Here is a 17,909-nt window from a genome sequence, read left to right as displayed (position 1 = left end):
TCATGTTTTAATTGTTTTTGTTTATATTAATCTCTATTTTTAGCACTTTCATGCCATTTTGTTTATTTAATTATTTTGTTAATTTTAATTTACTATACAAGTGATCTCTTTGAATGCTGTTTTTAATTTTTAAATTATTACTGTTGCATTCGATATGTTTGTTTGTTATTTTTATTTAAATTCATGTAATTCACTGAAGAAGGCTTATGATATTAGGTTGAAAATGTTATGATATTGATTTATTAAATTTACTGCTAGAGTTACAAAGTGCTCTGTTTATTCTGTGTCTTATTCTCTGGTTAGATCTTATTTATTTGTAAGTAAAGATGTGCAGTAAAGACAGATTTCAGGCATGAGGAAAGGTTCCATTGTTTCTAGAAGTCCACAATAGATACAATTGGACAAAATTGGGACAATTGAAAAAGTGTCACATGTTTCTACATTAATGCTAATTAAAGAATACTTTTTCTAATTTTGTTGAGAAGTCTTGTAACAACTTTTTTTTAATAAAATATCAAAATGGTAATTAGCATCATTTCTGTTTCACGTAAGTTGAATTCATGCTTAATGAACTACATATATTTTTCTAAATATATATAAATGGTTTGCTGTATATTAGCTAATATGACGATTTTAGTCTCTGTAATCCAAATTCTTGGTAGACAAATCTCACAGCAATTTACAACTTATTGGCAAATTAAATTTATTTTGTAAAGACTACATCAAATGCATTTCGGGCTGGTGTAATATAGGATTCCTATAAATGTGTGCAAAGTTTACCACCCTTACATATGGAAATATCATTGTAACTACCACCAACGGTTATTGTAAGTTTTTCTCCAAAGTTTATAGTTATAGTGTAGCTATACATCCATGTCGTGTTTTAGTTAAACATTTTACGTTCTTTGTTATTGTTTTAGCACTGAAGAGGGACTGGAAGATATTACACCAGCCCGAAATGCATTTGATGTAGTCTTTACAAAATAAATTTAATTTGCCAATAAGTTTTAAATTGCTGTGAGATTTGTCTACCAAGAATTTGGATTACAGAGACTAAAATCGTCATATTATATATTTTTCTTATATATTGCATACAATTATTATCTTGATAATCATCAATTTAAGAAAATAATTAAAAAGTTTATTAAAATCATATAAAATTATCAGTGTGAATATAATTTAAAAACATAATAAAATTTTTAATTTTTCAGTTGAATTTACCTACAACAATCACAATATATCCATTTATCTTGCATTCATTGGCTCTCTCACTCTTCAGTTCCATTATTGGACCATTTGGTGGATTCTTTGCTAGTGGTTTCAAGCGTGCTTTTAAAGTTAAAGTAAGTTTTGTTTTTTTATTTTTTTTATCTGCAAAATGTTTTAGTATGTGTTTTATTAATTTCTTTATTTTCTTATTAGGATTTTGGAGATATAATTCCAGGACATGGTGGAATCATGGATCGCTTTGATTGTCAGTTTTTGATGGCAACATTTGTTAATGTATACATTCATAGCTTCATCAGGTTAGTAAATTAAAGAAACATTTTATTTATTTACTGAAATAAAGTTTGAAACAAAATATAATATAATATTTAAAATTCATAAAATTATTTTTACAGAGCTCCAAATCCACAAAAATTACTTCAGCAAATATATTTATTAAAAAATGACCAGCAACTACAAATTTACCATTCTCTGAAAGATTCTCTGACCGCACGCGGCTGGTTGCAATAATATTTCCACGATAAAAGCCGGGCAGGAACTGGCATCATTCTACAACTTTCCCTGAGGGATGTTATAACTATATCTGTTATTGTATATAGATGAAAAGTGCATCGTGTTTATTTGGAATTTCACTGCTAGACATTTGTGAGTGACGTGTCTCTTTAAGTGTACCAATGTAATCCATTGGTAAGATGCCTGTTTTCTTGGCATAGGAATTTTATTTTGTACATTGAACAGCGTAGATCTTTCTGCTTTTCTTCACATAATGAAGTTTATTAGTTGCACCAGAAATAGCTTCTGCAGTTTAAAAACATTACTTATTTATATATAAATTTTAATGCATGAATATAGATTTGATGGTTATGCTTAAAACAAAAATTTTTGACAAATGAAATAACTATTGATTCAATATTATGTGAATGGATTGTTGTTTTGCTATTTGTATAGTGTCACAAAGTGTATTTTTAACATCTTTTGGAAGTAGTAATGTGCAATAATTTGTAAGCCTGAGTAATTGCAATGCAATTGTATGCCATCTAAACATGTAGTTGCATTCACTTATTTTCTTTTCTTTAAGCAATTGTACTATACTTCGGCAAAACAAAAAAACATGAAATATAGTTAATATATACAACACTTAATTTACATCGTAGTAAGACAGCTTTTTAAACAGAAAGATGTTTTATTGATGATGTGCATTGTTCCACAATGTTATATAATTTGTTTTGAGATGTAAATTTATGCAAAGTAATTTTTTTATCTGAGTTTTATTACAGTGTTATCTTAAATTACAATTTTTTAAAGATATTTATTTATTTATTTTCAAGATTTAGTTAATATATTTCAATTTTTTTTTTATATAGCAATATAATCTATGTCCTACAAATAACCCAATGTATCTCTTCTTGTCACACAAAATTATCAATTTATATTTTAGATAAAATGTAGACATTAACAGAATGTTATATACAGTATATATATATATATATATACAAATATAAAAAAATATATATACACATGAGGACAAAGTAAATTGTTTAAGAAATTTATAAAAATATATAAATAGTATAGACAAATATTTATCTGATGTTAAAATGCTCCAAGTGCTTTTTATGTCAGATTTACATGTATTTTCTTTTATAGCACAGGTTTATATTTATATGTAATTTATCTACTTTTTATCTATTTGGAAAAAAGTTAAGGGTCATTATACAAACCTGGAACCAGTTATATAAAATTTCTAGTAAAATTTATTTAATCTGCTATACTTCAAAAAGATGTTGACCTATTGCATATTTTATCTGTTGCAGCTGTTCATTTCAAGATATTCCTAATAATAAAATGTGCATTATATACAAATAATGCAAATTTTATATGTAGTATTTTCTCCATTATACAGTTATGTCATCGTACAATATGTTGTTTTAGATTAAATTTAAATGTTATTAAAGATGATTGAAGTTACTTTTGTTGTTGTTTATGTAATTAATTTTCTTTATAAATCAATGCATTCAGTTTTTAAAACCTTACATAAAATATTGTAAAATATCTTTTATTTGAATTTGGAATGTTTTTATACGAAATGCAGCAGACAGTTTATCATCATTTTGATATTAAATAAAACATTTAATTGATTATTACAGAACTTTAATATGACAAGGAATAGTTAAACATAATAAGCTTGAAATTTAAAAACACAATGAGCTTCATATAAATTTTTAAAATAGTTTCACTAAAATTAACATACAGATTTGGCTGCTATAAATTTATTTCAGGTACAAAAGTTTTTACTCAGTTTCAATCTGTTTTTTTGATTTTGGACATTGTTGATTATCACATAGCTTTAGATAATCTATTGTTTAGTTTCTCTTACTTAAATGTAACAAACAAAAAACTGAATCTTTTTATCATCATTTATTATTTCAATACCTTGCTTGACCTTTCGGCTAAACTCTGGGCTGTGAAATGGTAGAAGTGTGAAGTCATGAATATGATTCATAAGCATTGAACTTCTAAACTTCTGCCTCTAATTTAAAATATTCTTTGATTATATTAAGTCAGTAACGCCCAATGATTCATTTTGTAGTGATAAAATTCCATTGTATCAAAACTGATTAACCTTTTGTTTTTCATTATCATTATTATTTTCAACCATACATTGACACAATGTTTTTCACCTGTGTTTATATATAGTAAGTACTGTATTCCAAAACACTAATTTAATGAGTTTTCTTAGCCACTTTGTATGGGTTCTTGATGATGCAGTGCTCTTACAAGCAAAACTGAAACAGAGCAAACTCTTTATTTACACAAAAATATAGTAACACCTCCAGTGTCACTGAATCCGACTGTTATGGACATTCCAACACAATACTACTGATTACTGCTCATTATAATGAATACCTAACATTTTAGATGTTCTGAATACAGAGAAAAAAAATGCTAATTTATTAGTGTTAAAACATTTTAATTGTAATGAAATGTTTACAGAAAATCATTAAGTATCTAGGCAACAAACTGTTTCATACAGGGTGGTTATCCCATTCCAAACGTGACCAGTGAATTATAGATTGAGTCATTAATATCAATTCAAATATTACAAAATATCAGAATAATTTGATGGAAATTAAAATTTATTGATGATTTGTTTTTGTTTTTCCAAAGAAACATATGACATCATCTTATTAATTGCTTCTCATTTAAATTTTTCAATGCTGAGGTTACTTTCTCAGAAAAAGCATGCAGGTTTTCATATTTCAACTTCCATATAGCTTTTTCTTTTAACTATTAAGCTTAGAAGTGTTTTCTTTTGAACTTGAATATGAAACTTATAAATATTACATCAACAGTGACTATACAACTTGCAGATAAAAATAACATTACTTTTGAGATATTTATATTAATTTCTAAACAAAAATCAGTATAAACAAAGATTACTTTATTGAAAAAAAATTACACAAATCAGTAAAAATGTAAAAATCCAGATTTAATTTATTCATCTGTGTCTTCAATTTTCGGTGCCAAATAGTATCGAATGTAGCCCATATCTTCAATTTTGTACTCGACAACTAAAAAAATCTTGACTTTAGAAAACAGTTATAATACCACTCAATCTAATTGTAATGTTAAACTTACCTAGTGGAACATCTGCAGAGATGGAAATCTGCACTTGAGGAGACAATGGGGTTGCCTTGGTAAAAGAATTCAAATATCTTAGAGCAAAAGTCAGTGACACTGGTTCTTGCATGTCAATAATCACTGCTTCTTCTTCTTTATCAACATTAGCAGTTTGGGAAAGTTTGACATTTCCTGAAAACAGTTAACAAAAATTAAAATCTACTCAATCAAAATAGAGAAGTTATACCTTGTAAACATTTATTTAAGGGAAAAAGCCTATACTTTTTCAATATTCTCATAATTTAACAGACTTGCAGATGAACACCAAAAGTGTTCCCTTTTGCATTTTGTCTTTTATATGACTGATAAGAACTTGTGCTTATATAAAATATAACAATGCCACAGAAAAATAAATCAGGTTGAAAGCAATTTTGATTAGTGAAAATATTACTGGCATTACATTTTGTAAAGATCATTCTACATACCAAAGAAAAATAAACATTAAAATGTCTGGCCTCAGACATCTGTGTGAAAATTTAATATAAAATATTGACGTATGGATTTTAAGGGAAGTGCAACATTAATTAAATGATAGTTGAAAGAATTTTGGTCTTTTTAATTTTACATTTTATAATGGGACAGTAGTCCATCTATCAATTTAAATTGACAATGTTATTTATATTTTTGATTTTTTTTACTGCTACTGAACTTCGTTTTTTTATTCTAACCTTTTCAGTTATATGCATCAAAAGTGAAATTGTAACACCATAAAGGAATGTGCAGGACCAGTAGAGGTGACAGAGCTATGCAAATGATTAAGTTTGCGTATGCATTGGGTCACTTGGTACTCAAGTTTTGGCCATAAATGCTATCTGCAAAGGTTCGTGCCAGTAAAACTTTCAAAGAATCATAGAAAATGCCTCTAAGAAGACAGTGAGCTGAATCTTTATCCAGCCATTAACTGGTAGTAGACTGTATCCCAGAGCTATATTATTTTGGTTTGTCAATGTGCACAGTTTTCATGCATGTTGGGCATGATGTGAGGACCAGACAGTGATGTGTGTGACACAATGGATGCAGGAACATCTGTGAACATGCCGAAGAGGAAAAGGATTGCACTGCCACATGACAGAGCACACAGACCAGCAGAGTTGCCAAACAGCCTGATGGGTCGGGTTTGTCATGGCAAGTGACATCCGAAGCTGCCTGTCACCATCAGCAGGTGTATCTGTATCCACCAAACAATTCACAACAGGTTGTATGAAGTTAGGCTGCATGCCTGGCATGGTGTGGTCATCATTGCAGCTGGACCACTGAATGGCATTGGGCATTGTTTACAGATGAATCCAGCTTCTGTCTGTGGAGGAATGATGGCAGTATTCAGGGGAATGTTACACTGAGTGTCACAATGGCCCCACACCAGGCTTCATGTTCAATCAGTGGACAACCCTGATGCACATTTCCAGTTCTATGTTAGCATATCAGTACATCACAAAAATTATGGGACCCGTGGTTTGGCCACACCCAACAGCGTTCCAACACGACAATGCTTGACCGTACATTGCATGATGAACTCCTACCAGCCTGAATGGATTTCACATCCTTCCTTGGCCAGATCTCTATCTCACCAAACACCCGTGGGATCTTATCCAACACGAGGGGTACACTGAGGACCACCACCATAAATGACATGCATATTGCTGTAGGCACCTCAGGTAACCATTAATTGTCTCATTGATAGTATACCTTACTGTAAAGCAGCCCTTGAGGACCATATGCAACAGGTATTTATTCTTTTAATCATTGCAGGACCTGTAAGAGATATATGCAAATGTACATGTTGCTATGAGCATTCCTTCGTGGTGTTGCAATTTCACTTTATTTTCATACTACACTCCTCAAGAGTTCAACTAAAACAAATATTTTACTCACCTGTGCCAAGATCTCCACTCACTGAGAACTTCACACCGTCTTTGGTACAAGTGATTGACACAGAATCTCCAATCTGACTCAAATCCCGACATATTCTTTGAAATTCAGAAGATGGCATTTTAACCACCACGCTGTATTCTGTATCCTGCAAAAAAATTAATAAAATATGATAGCAAACTTTTAATTTTTTTTAGAGATGCAAAGAATTAATCATTAATTGTACTAATTGGCTCCACTGCCAATTAATTGTCAAGTGGTATATAATCATTCCATTGGAAAACCAATTTAATAATTTAAATTTAAAAAGTATACTATTTCTTTAATGTTACTAAACATCATTTATTTTTAATTTATTAACACCATCATCCCTACTTAATTTGAACTTGTTTAGTTCGAAGCACTTGAGATTCCCCCAGATGCCTTAACGGCAATTCCTAATGTTTTTGTTTCAACTTGCTTTTCCGTTAATTCAAAGTGGAATTTTGGTTCCAAAGCTTTTCTTCATTAATTTGAAGTGACGTGACATCGAAGTGTCATCTATTGACAATCAACCACTGTTTACATTTCGTTTCTCCTGCCACACTGTACCATTTCCTGTAAACTAACTCAGAATCAGAGACATTACATTTCTCAAGATCATGTGACATCTCTGCCAATTAAACCTCGTCAAAATTAAATTTAAAACATTTTTTTTTGCACATTTTTGATAATAAAGGGAACTGATAAGGCCTATTAATGTGTTTTTTCTGGGTTTTACACAATAAATTATCATCAATTAAAAAACTAAGAAATATAGTAAACGAGCAGGAATTCTTATAATACTGTAAAACTTAGTGCAGTATAATAAATGCTTTAAAATAGCCGATTATTTTTCAATGCATATAGAATTGATAGCAGTTTTGAACGAAATTGCTTAGCTTGCCAAATGCTTTGGATACTTTGATATACATCCTTGCATGCAATTAAAGTTCTTATTGCAGAAAGTGTTCTGATTGGAATGGACATAGGTTCTCTTCTTTTCCTTGTTTTTCTTCATCATCATTCTTTTTGCTGTCACAAAGAAACTTCTGAATTTCACTAAGAGAGGTAGTTTCTAGTCCATTATCCAATTTGATGAAGTCTTCAAAATTCCCTTGCACATCTTTGCAAGAGAATTCTTCTCATTTGGGGAATTCAAAAGCTGTATCATCTGCAACCACCTCCAGTTCCTGGTGAAGCAGTTTTTAATTACATCAGGTGTCATGGCTTCCCAGGAAGAAACAATGTTTCTTAGTGAACCTAAAATTGTCCATTTTCTTGCAGCATTAATTTGAACATTCCTATGCTTAATTTTTATTAAGCAATAGCATACTAAATGCCACTGATAAGCAGATTTGAAGGAGAGAATTATTCCTCAATCCAATCACTACATAGCAGTTGAATTTGGCAACAAAAAAGTACCGTATATTTCTGCAGATAAGACGAGGTATAAATTTTCTTCAAAGTTTTATATTTTTAGCATATATCTGTCCTATAAGATGACGCCCAAACTATCAATGGCCTATGAATTTAGTTTAGATCAGTGATCATCTGGATAATAATACTGTATAGCATATAAAGAATTGTCCTATTCGTAATTTTTCAAACGAACAAATTTTATTTTCTTGAATCTGGCAGCACTGCCTTGCAATTTTTGCAAACATTCTCAGTGATTCAGGCATTAGGGTAATAAGACTAGAATAGCCCATAGGATGTTTTTGTGAATATTTTGTGGACATACCCCACTCTCTACTAGTAAATAATTACAGCTTGTCCGTTTTTTATAATGGTTTTAATTTATATAAATTTCAAATTAAATTGTTTTTATATCTGTCCTATAAGATGACCCCAGATTTGAGGGGCCTTTTTTTAATGATCTAACTATTGTCTTATCTGCAGAAATATACAGTACCTGTATGGACTCCAGGATGACAGCAATTTTCCTCTTTTGTGTAGCCATTCTTTGGTCCAGTCGAAGCAACCATTAATGAAATAACTTGCCAGTCGTCCAAGCATTTTTACCTGAAATATGAGAAATTCCCTTGAAACATCAAGGTTTTGCATACCAATAACAAATGGGTGAGCTTTCATTTCCATCAGCATTGCAAGCAAACAAAACTGTCACCGTCACTTTGGACTTTTTCCCAGATAGCCATTTCATCACAAAGGTCAAAAGTGTCAGATTTTTAATTGCTTGCCAAATCAAACCCTTGCATTTAAAGATGTTCCTTGGCAGATTATTTTTCAGCATTCTCCATCCAGTTTGACTTTTTTAAATCCACAGATGCTGTCTCTCCACTTGACATGAAAGATTTTGAAAACGATAAAGCCATCAAATTGTTTCTATTTGAAGCTTTGAAGTCTGTGCTCATTTCTTCAGTCTTTTCTCTATTCCTTCACTACATTGCCAGAAAGTGGAGCATTTCTTACCCTCGCATCACAAAACCATTCATAAATGGCTTCATCCAAATCAGCTTCCTGGCATCTTTGAACACCTTCTATGAATGTCATTCCTTCTGTGGCTGTAGATTCAAGAGCACTTCTACTCTTCAGATAGACAGGATAGACAAAGCAATGTTATATTCCTTTGTTATTTCTGTCATAATTTTTTCCTTCTTGTCTACTGCCATTGAAATTTTTAACTTCTTAGCTAACATTAATTCTAAGTACTTTCTCTTTGGCATTTTTGATACAAAAACTACACAGTGAATACAGTAATGAAACTACTGTAAAACACTCATCTCCTGGTGAAAACTGTTTATTTTTGTTTCAGGAAGATCAATTTCTTTCTCAATGGTTGTTAGCAAATACCTTCAGCCTGGCAAATGAGAATTTCAGTTTAAATTTTAGATTCTTATGACTTATAAATACATTAAATATTGTATCACCTACATATAGCTCTTATAATGGCTTTTTATTTTCCCCAAGTGCTAAAGTGGGATGCATTAGATTTAAAATTTTAATATCTCTTGCTTTCTTTAGATGTTTACTACAAACTGTATAATTTTCATGTCCATATCTGCAGTAAATTGTTTAACCTTTAGGAGTCTCAACACCCTAGCTCAGATTATTCTCCATAGACTTTACAAAGGAAATGCACTGAACTGTATTCCTCTTCAAACTATCTGTATTGAAGTTTCCGCCTAAGCACAGCCTGTGTGTGAACTGAAGTCACCTGTCTCTCATGTGCAGTGTTCTGCAATTTACCCCATTAAAATTGGACTTTGCCCAGATTTCTTGGAAGAATCGGTGCTCTATACAGTTTTAATTACAGTAGAAAGTTAAAAATTGATTTTTTTGAAAAAGAAACAAGAGATCTATCAAATGCAGTAAAAATTAAACAATATTTTAAAAAGTAGTTATTCAAATTTTAAAAAAATAGTTTATGATTGTTATACTTTAATTCTGTGTTTTAATCTATGATATGATTTGTGATAAAAAATAAAAACAGACTGATTCTAGTCTAATTAGGAGCTGAGAAATTGAAAATTTTTGGCACCATATGTAGCATGTACAGTCTGTATAACAGGTAAAAGATCCATACAGACACTGTATTCGTTCAAACTAAAAGGGTAAATTTTTTTTAAAGCCCCATTTTTGAGGTCCCGAGCATTTCCAATTAAACGAGGACAACTGTAATGATAATTCTGGAAAAAAAATCCAGTTCCACTAGCCTTTTGTATCTGTTTCCTCAAATTGAAAATGCTTAGTTTAGTACTAATATGTTTTTAATAAGTTCTGATCTCATTCATAGTGTTGCAAATTAGATAGCCAATTATTACATCTGACTGATTACTTATGTTTGAAAAAGTTTTTTGTTTTTAAACAATCAGAATGCCAATTATTTAATATTTTTTTTATAGCAATGTAAACTACACTGCCCTCGAAAGAGTGTCTGATGCGTGAAAGTAATTTTGAAAGATCACTAATATTTCTGGTTAGATTTTTTAAATTATTAATTGATAGTCATTGTGCCTATTTACATAGAATGGCATCAGAATATAAGGTGTCCCAAAAGTTTCCATACATACAAAGGTGAAATGTAACTTTACTCACAAAACATTAAAATGCCAGCATTAAGATTTGTCAGTGGATTGATGAAGTAAGACAATGGAACACATGGGTAAACTGCCAATGGGGGTAACTTCTAGTAGGACTTCCTATGTAGAAACTGGATTCTGTTTAGGTGTTAGACACAAGAAGAAAACCCAGAACACTGCATGGTGGCTAGCCCACTGGTCAGGCACAAACCAATGACCAAATACCAGTGTTCAATGGTTTTATTTATTTGGCTACTGATGGGCTTGATTTGTGTCACTGTATGGCAACTTTTGGGACACCCTGTAGAACAATCAAGAAAATATATAATCCATGTTAAAAAAAAGTAGGCTAAATTACTAAAAGAAGCTCTATAAAATTAATTTTAAAAAATTGTCAGATATTTTTTAAAATCTAAATATATAAAATTACTTGTCCTGACTGATTGATCATCACCCAGGGCAAACCGAAACATTGAACCTAGAGGTGAAATTTGGTACACAGTTAGGGTACGTCGTGAAAACGCAGACTAAGAAAGGATTTTTCGAAATTCCCCGCAGGAGAGAGAGGGAGAGCATTAAGGCTTAACCTGAAGAACGGCTTCTACTGTACTATTTTAGATGCAATTTTTTGTTTTCAACTACGTTTAGTCTTCATTGAGTACTTAGGCATATTAAATTGATAACATTTCAGACATCGTTGTAAATATTTTTTATATATTTTGATTTTTTAACCAAATGTTCAAACTGTTAAATTCAAATTTGTTTGATTCTCAACAATTCTCACCATTCTGAGCAGTAGATGTTATATAACAATTACTATGGCTGTTGAAATACTGAATATAAATGGTGTTTGCTTGCAAAATTTGTGTGGATGAAGTCGTGGGTGGACGCTAGTAACTCATGACTTGAGATGGGCCCTAAAGTTGTTTTGAAGATCATCATTAGTCTCAAACCTCTGCCCTCCTAGCCACATTTTCAGTTCAGGAAAAGGTGGAAATCGCTCTATGCTAAATCTGGGCTATGCGCTAGGTATTTAAAGGCAGTGAAAACTTTCACCTTTCAGACTTCCACTCAGCTTGGAACTTTTTAATGTGTGAACTGAAAACATGGCTAGGAGGCAGAGGTTTGAGACTAATGACATCTTCAAAACAACGTTAGGGCCCATCTCAAGTCATTGGCGGCAACATTCTATGAAGAGGGGATTTCAAAGCTCAGTCCACAGTTAGACAAATGCCTCAATCTTCACGGTGATTATGTCGAAAAGTAACCATGTATGTACCTAACTTTTGGTAATAAATTCATTTTGTTATTTACATTTGTCTTTGTTTTAAGAACCATCAGAAGTTGAAAAGAAATGGCCTTCGTACAATCAGGATTGTATAATTTGTTATTGATATACTGTATAGTCAATTCATCATTAATTGGTTAAATATTTTCACAATTGTCATTAATGTGATAATCTGACTTTCCTATATTTTGATCATCGATGTCGTCATACTTGCTCAGTGGTTGTCATGCAGTATATGGCAAATTTGATATCAAATTTTTGTTTGCTGCTGATGTAAAGTCAAAATACACAATAAATGCAAAGCCTTATCTTGAAAAAGATGAATCTCATAAGTTATCATCATAAACTGAAAATAAGACTTTTCAGTTTATGCTTTTTGTAATACTTAATTACCAAGATTATTATATTACAACATTAAATTATGTTTATGAACTGAATATCTACTGCTTGAACCAAGAAGATATATATCTATATTTTAGAAATTGCAATCAACTTTAACATAACATTACAGTGATGGGTCAAAAGTGACTCAGGTGGAGTTCTAGTGGTAAAGAAAATCTTGTCGGTTCTAGTGTTTAACAATATAATGATCGACATCGTAAACAATTTTTATTTCCAAATATAATTCTTTATAGTAAAGTACATACCGGAATTCCTAAATGTTCCGTGTCTAAATTCATGAGCTTCATCTCATAATCTGAGATTTTCTCTTGATCTGGAAAATAATTTTAAAATTAAGATTTTTTTTATTCGTGTGATAAAGTTACAAATGCAATGTAAATAAATATAATTATGATAATGCAAAAACTTTTGTGTCTCTTAAAAAAAAGCAAGTAAATATTATACAGTAGAATCTTATTTTAAATGATACGTGAATTTTATTTTTGCAAATGCTGAATATACTATGAGTGTACTGGTTTAGACTTTGTTTCTTTGTTGTGCATTTATCTAATTTAAATTTATATTATGTTCCAAGATTATATCTAAATATGTCCAAATTTAGAAATTCATAAACATCCATTTAAGAATATTCTATTTGCAGCAGTTGATAGTTTGTATTCTACATCTGAAGATGATTTGTAGAACAGGATGAAAACATTTGTGTATGTTTAATAACCATTTTCTCAGCAAAGATAAGGTGTTTGAGTGTTAATTACCATTCTCTGTTAACTTTATTATACATTCATATTAATAACTGTTAAGAAATTTTTGTTTTTAATTAGATGATACAGTAGAGTCCTGAAAACTCGGTCTAATGTGGACCGAATGGTGGCCGAGTTTATGAAAATGTTGGTTTAATTGGGAATGGGGTTAAAAAAAATAAGTACGAGTGTTTCCTCAGAAAATACTGTACCGTACTTGTATGTATTGTTTGCTTGAGAATACAACAGAGAATAAACTGCCCAAATACCCTTAAACAAAGAAAAAATATATACTTATGAAGGCATAGATCTTTTACTACATAAAAATGAAATTAATGAATTCACAGTCATTCACATTGAGTTACGCAACGGGGTTAAGAAATCGACTAACCCTGGCAAAGGCTGCAGGTAGACCGAATGGCTGAGCGCGCACCGGCACCAGACATGTGGTGGAAGAGTGGGCGCGGCCGAGTTATCCGGACTGCCGAGTTTTCGGGACGCTACTGTAATACTTTCATTTAAATTATTTAACTTTTAAAAACAATGGTCAAATTTAATTTCACTATTTAAAACTTAATTGTAACTTTAAACTTTTCTACAAATTTAAATATTAATACAGAACACAATCTACTGACAACTCAAACTGTCAATTTGTCTAGAAATCCAATAAATTGAGTTCTAGACAAATTGATGTATAATATTTTTGCATAAGCTGAATACAACAACAGAAAAAAAGTGCACACACATTAGCAAATATTTCCTAATTTATTATTATATTTTACAAAAATATTAAATAAAAACTTACTTGGTGCTTCAAAAACAAATGTTACAGTGTCTGCATCATCTTGTGCTTTAATTGTTATAATGTCATCGTTGGCTGCACACTTCAAAATCTTCGACATGCTAAATACAAACTTAACAATTTATGATTCGTTTTAATATTAATAAATAAATAAAAATTGAGAAAGGATAAATATATGAAATTTTTAACTGAATAATTACAATAAAACAACATCTGTAATAATATATATAAAATATCTTAATTAGATACCGTTTACCTAATTTGAAGTATTGAAATTCATCAAAGCATTTTTTCCATGAAAGGGAAGTTAATTTTTCTGGCATGTTATTAATCAGAAATCTTTGCTTAAGAATACTCAATACTGCAAGAAATGATTAAGATATTTTTTGGTTTTATTTTCCATGATTTAAATTTTGATCAAATCATACACACATGTATTTGTATTGTAACTGTATTGAACCAAATTATATACAGACAAATCACATTTATTCATTTTTCAAACAAAAATGTATAAATTAAACTATTTTTGAATTTTTTTTAAAATGAATGTAGTCACAAAAGTATGGCTTTGCACAAATTAATACTGTACATCTGAATTTATAAGTGTAATTCTTAAAGTTTGAACTTGCTATATATGTACTATACTGCTACACAGTACATATATTGTTCAATACACTATACATAACTGTATAATATATTGTAACTATGTTCTTCACAAATTACTGTGGTAATTAATTAAATACAGACATCATAGTTCTGACGTTTGACTTTGGAAATTCGGTTTCGTTAAAAATCCCGAGTCAGGCCTCGGTGAAGGTCAAAAACATTCGAGTTTTTGTTGAAGTGCTGTTACTGGATAAAAGGTTTTGTTTGTATTTAATTAGCATATAATATATTTGAACAACAAAGAAAAGGAAAAGGAAAAGTAAAACTGTAAAATTAAGTCATGTACTTTTAAAAAATTGATCACATTTTATTTGTTTCTTTTTTTTTTTCAATGGACATGTGACATCACATCTACATGGAATCTTCCAAAACTCCAATCATGTAAATGAATGAAAAGTCATTCTACAGGTTAGCCATATTCACAGTAAATAATGAAATTAAATGAAAAACCAGAAAGCAATTCTTATTCACCTAATTAACTTGGTTCACACTACAAAATGTGAAAAACAAAAATTTTCAATGTGTTGTATTGACAGAGTAAATTGCTAAATGGGAAAACTCATTGATTCAGAAAAAGCAAAGTGAATAATATATAACATGTAATGATATGTTACATATTACAGGCATACCTCAACTTTCAACATGTTAGGGATGAGAACACTTGAAAGTTGAGGCACAGCTTTTATTTGGCTTGCAAATGCATTAGGGCTATCAAAAAACATAAATAACTATACAGTGATCGATTAATGATCTGTAGAGTAATATTCTGTTAACCTGGCATCCAGTATGCTGGCATGTTGAGCTTGTTGGGGAAAGGTTATTGGTGCACTGGATAAGCCTGGAATTAAGATTTTCATGTAAAAGTGCTCAAAATGTGCAGTTCTTGGAAAGAGGGTGTGGGGTCTCTTTTTAGAGATGACAAATGCCAAGATGACATTATGCTGTGCTAAGTAAAATCAGTTAGTTCATGTATGATTTTTCTAAAGACTTTTCCAAAGACATTATTGCAAGTGTTTGATATGAGAAATGGAAGTATTTAACACACTTGGAATCAATACTTATTACGAAACCATCTGTGGTACACTACTGTTCATTTACTTTGATAATTAGAATAAGTCTGTATTTATGGGCAATAAAAGTGTACCAAAGTACAAAGTAAGAAGTGTTCTTGTTTCAAATCAAGCAAGAATAGGAGTAACCTAGAAAAAAATGAAATAGTGTGTTAAACAATCTTAAAAGGCAGATTTGTACAGTTTTACACACAAAGATAAGTAAAATTGCATCCAGAGGATCAAAAACCTTCCACTGTCTAATAACACAGCATATTCTATAATACAGCACTGCATCAGTCCAATGCTGGGTTAATGAAATGTCATCAAATATGAAAATTGTGTGTTCTTACACATTAATTGTTTGATTTCTTAAATTTAAAATTGACTTGCTTATTATTGGTCGATTTGCAGAACCAAAGATAAAAATTTATTTTTAGATGTATGTTAATTTTAAGCACAGTAATACCTCGGTTTTTGTCGGTTGCCTCGGATTTCATCAGTGCTTCATGTGATTTCATGGAGTTTAGATGCGTCCACCTACCTTGCTGCCAATTTTGCAAAACAAAGGGCGTTTTCCTGCTCAGTGTGTTGTTTCTCATGTGAGCATTACCCCATATGTCTAGTCAAATAATTTCATTGCTTTCCTTTCCTTTGGGAAACCACCATGGGACCAAAGAAAGTTTCCAGAGCCAGCAGCCCTTCGAATGCCACGTTAAATGTTTGTTCATTCTTTATATTAGTCTTTTATATTCACTTTGTATTAATTTCTTATTGTTTTTAGTATGCATTTTAGGGTGTCTAGAACAAATTAATTGGACTTACATCAATTCATATGGAAATAATTGCCTCAGTTTTCGTCGGTTTCAGATTTCGCCAATTGTTTTTGGACAGATTATCGACAAAATCAGAGGTTTCCCTGTATATTTCTATCGATAATGGGGTATTTTATTTTCTTTGTTACTTTAATTAATGTAATCACAAAACATTATTATTCAAAGAGACACTTAAATTTATACATCAAATTTTAGTTCAAAATTCATATAGTCGATAAAATATATATATTTTTGTATCGGTTAAAATGTAGTTCCGCGTTTATCAACCGGGGGTCCGCAGTTCATCATAGCGTGCGGACTTTAGAGGCCCAGGACATATAAATGTCGAGAACCTAGTTTACGAAACAGGTCAAAGAACTTCCTGTGCAAAATTGATCTTGGATGCAGAACAAAGGACAGTCTGGGACTCTCCTTAATAAACCACGGCAACTGATTTTCAAATATGTTATACTTTTTGTGTTATTTGTACTACTATTTACGTATGAAAAGCTATCAATTGAAGACAAAGGAATAAAATCCCTGAAAATCAAAATCATTATTAAATATAAAAAAGTTGTCGTTTTCAAAATGCTGTAAAACCTACAAACTTTTCGTATTATATAAAATAACAAGAGACATACATATATTAAATTAAAGATAATAGAGAAGAGCGCAAAATACTTATTACTATCAAATGATTATCGTAAAGAAATTGTTCATCGAATATTGGATTAGATATTATTAAATACCTGGTTAAATTGATACCCATTGATAAATTTCGATCACATCGGAATTTATCGAAGCCATCACTTCTGAGATTGAGGGAAACCAAACTAACGTGAGAATTGTCCATGGCTTGTAAACTGATTCCCGTGGCCGCACAATCCCACGTTGCTTCATTAATAAGATCTTTAATGGCTTCTAAAACCTTCTTTAATAAGGCACCTTGAACTAATCTGGCTTCGAACATTTTGTCTTAACTAAACAAACTCAGGAGAGATACAGACAAAACCAGCCGACGCAAATCCCGCCAAATAAAGCGCGCTAAAATTACATAACAGTGTTGCCAGACAGAAATTTTCTACCCGATAATTATCAAAAAATATTATTTTTCAATTTAATTATAGAAAGCGAAATATTATTTAAAATATTAATTTTTACAACATTATTTATAGTAATATAATAATTTATTTTAAAAAGAAGTTAATGTAGCAGAGTTTATGATCAGAGACAACGATAAAAAAAAATTCGCAAAGCCAATGTTATCTAAATGGACGAAGATCGGAATAGATTGAAAGATTGAGAGTTTAGA

At 30.8% G+C, this 17,909-nt stretch overlaps 2 protein-coding genes across 2 annotated transcripts in view; one reads left to right on the top strand and one right to left on the bottom strand.

Annotated features, from left to right (window-relative positions):
• Cds (CDP-diacylglycerol synthase) overlaps window positions 1-3,192 on the top strand; it is a 44,229-nt gene extending 41,037 nt beyond the window's left edge. The window contains exons 9-11 of the mRNA XM_067284593.1: window positions 1,212-1,343; window positions 1,423-1,526; window positions 1,623-3,192. Of these exons, the coding sequence (XP_067140694.1) occupies window positions 1,212-1,343; window positions 1,423-1,526; window positions 1,623-1,737 (351 nt within the window). The 3' untranslated portion in view covers window positions 1,738-3,192. The remainder of the gene's footprint in view (window positions 1-1,211; window positions 1,344-1,422; window positions 1,527-1,622) is intronic.
• Window positions 3,193-4,645: 1,453 nt separating this feature from the next.
• Window positions 4,646-17,651, bottom strand: PCNA (Proliferating cell nuclear antigen). Its single transcript, XM_067284597.1, has 6 exons — window positions 17,347-17,651; window positions 14,071-14,168; window positions 12,771-12,838; window positions 6,778-6,922; window positions 4,864-5,037; window positions 4,646-4,796 (listed from the first exon to the last, which is right to left on the bottom strand). The coding sequence occupies exons 1-6, from the start codon at window positions 17,565-17,567 to the stop codon at window positions 4,720-4,722; spliced, it is 783 nt and encodes a 260-aa protein (XP_067140698.1). The 5' UTR covers window positions 17,568-17,651; the 3' UTR covers window positions 4,646-4,719.
• Between the last annotated feature and the right edge of the window lie 258 nt (window positions 17,652-17,909).

The sequence above is a fragment of the Centruroides vittatus genome, unplaced genomic scaffold (assembly GCF_030686945.1).
Source record: "Centruroides vittatus isolate TY-2023 unplaced genomic scaffold, ASM3068694v2 scaffold_1424, whole genome shotgun sequence".
Lineage (NCBI taxonomy): Eukaryota > Metazoa > Arthropoda > Arachnida > Scorpiones > Buthidae > Centruroides > Centruroides vittatus.
This window is presented reverse-complemented; position numbering and strand designations above follow the sequence as displayed.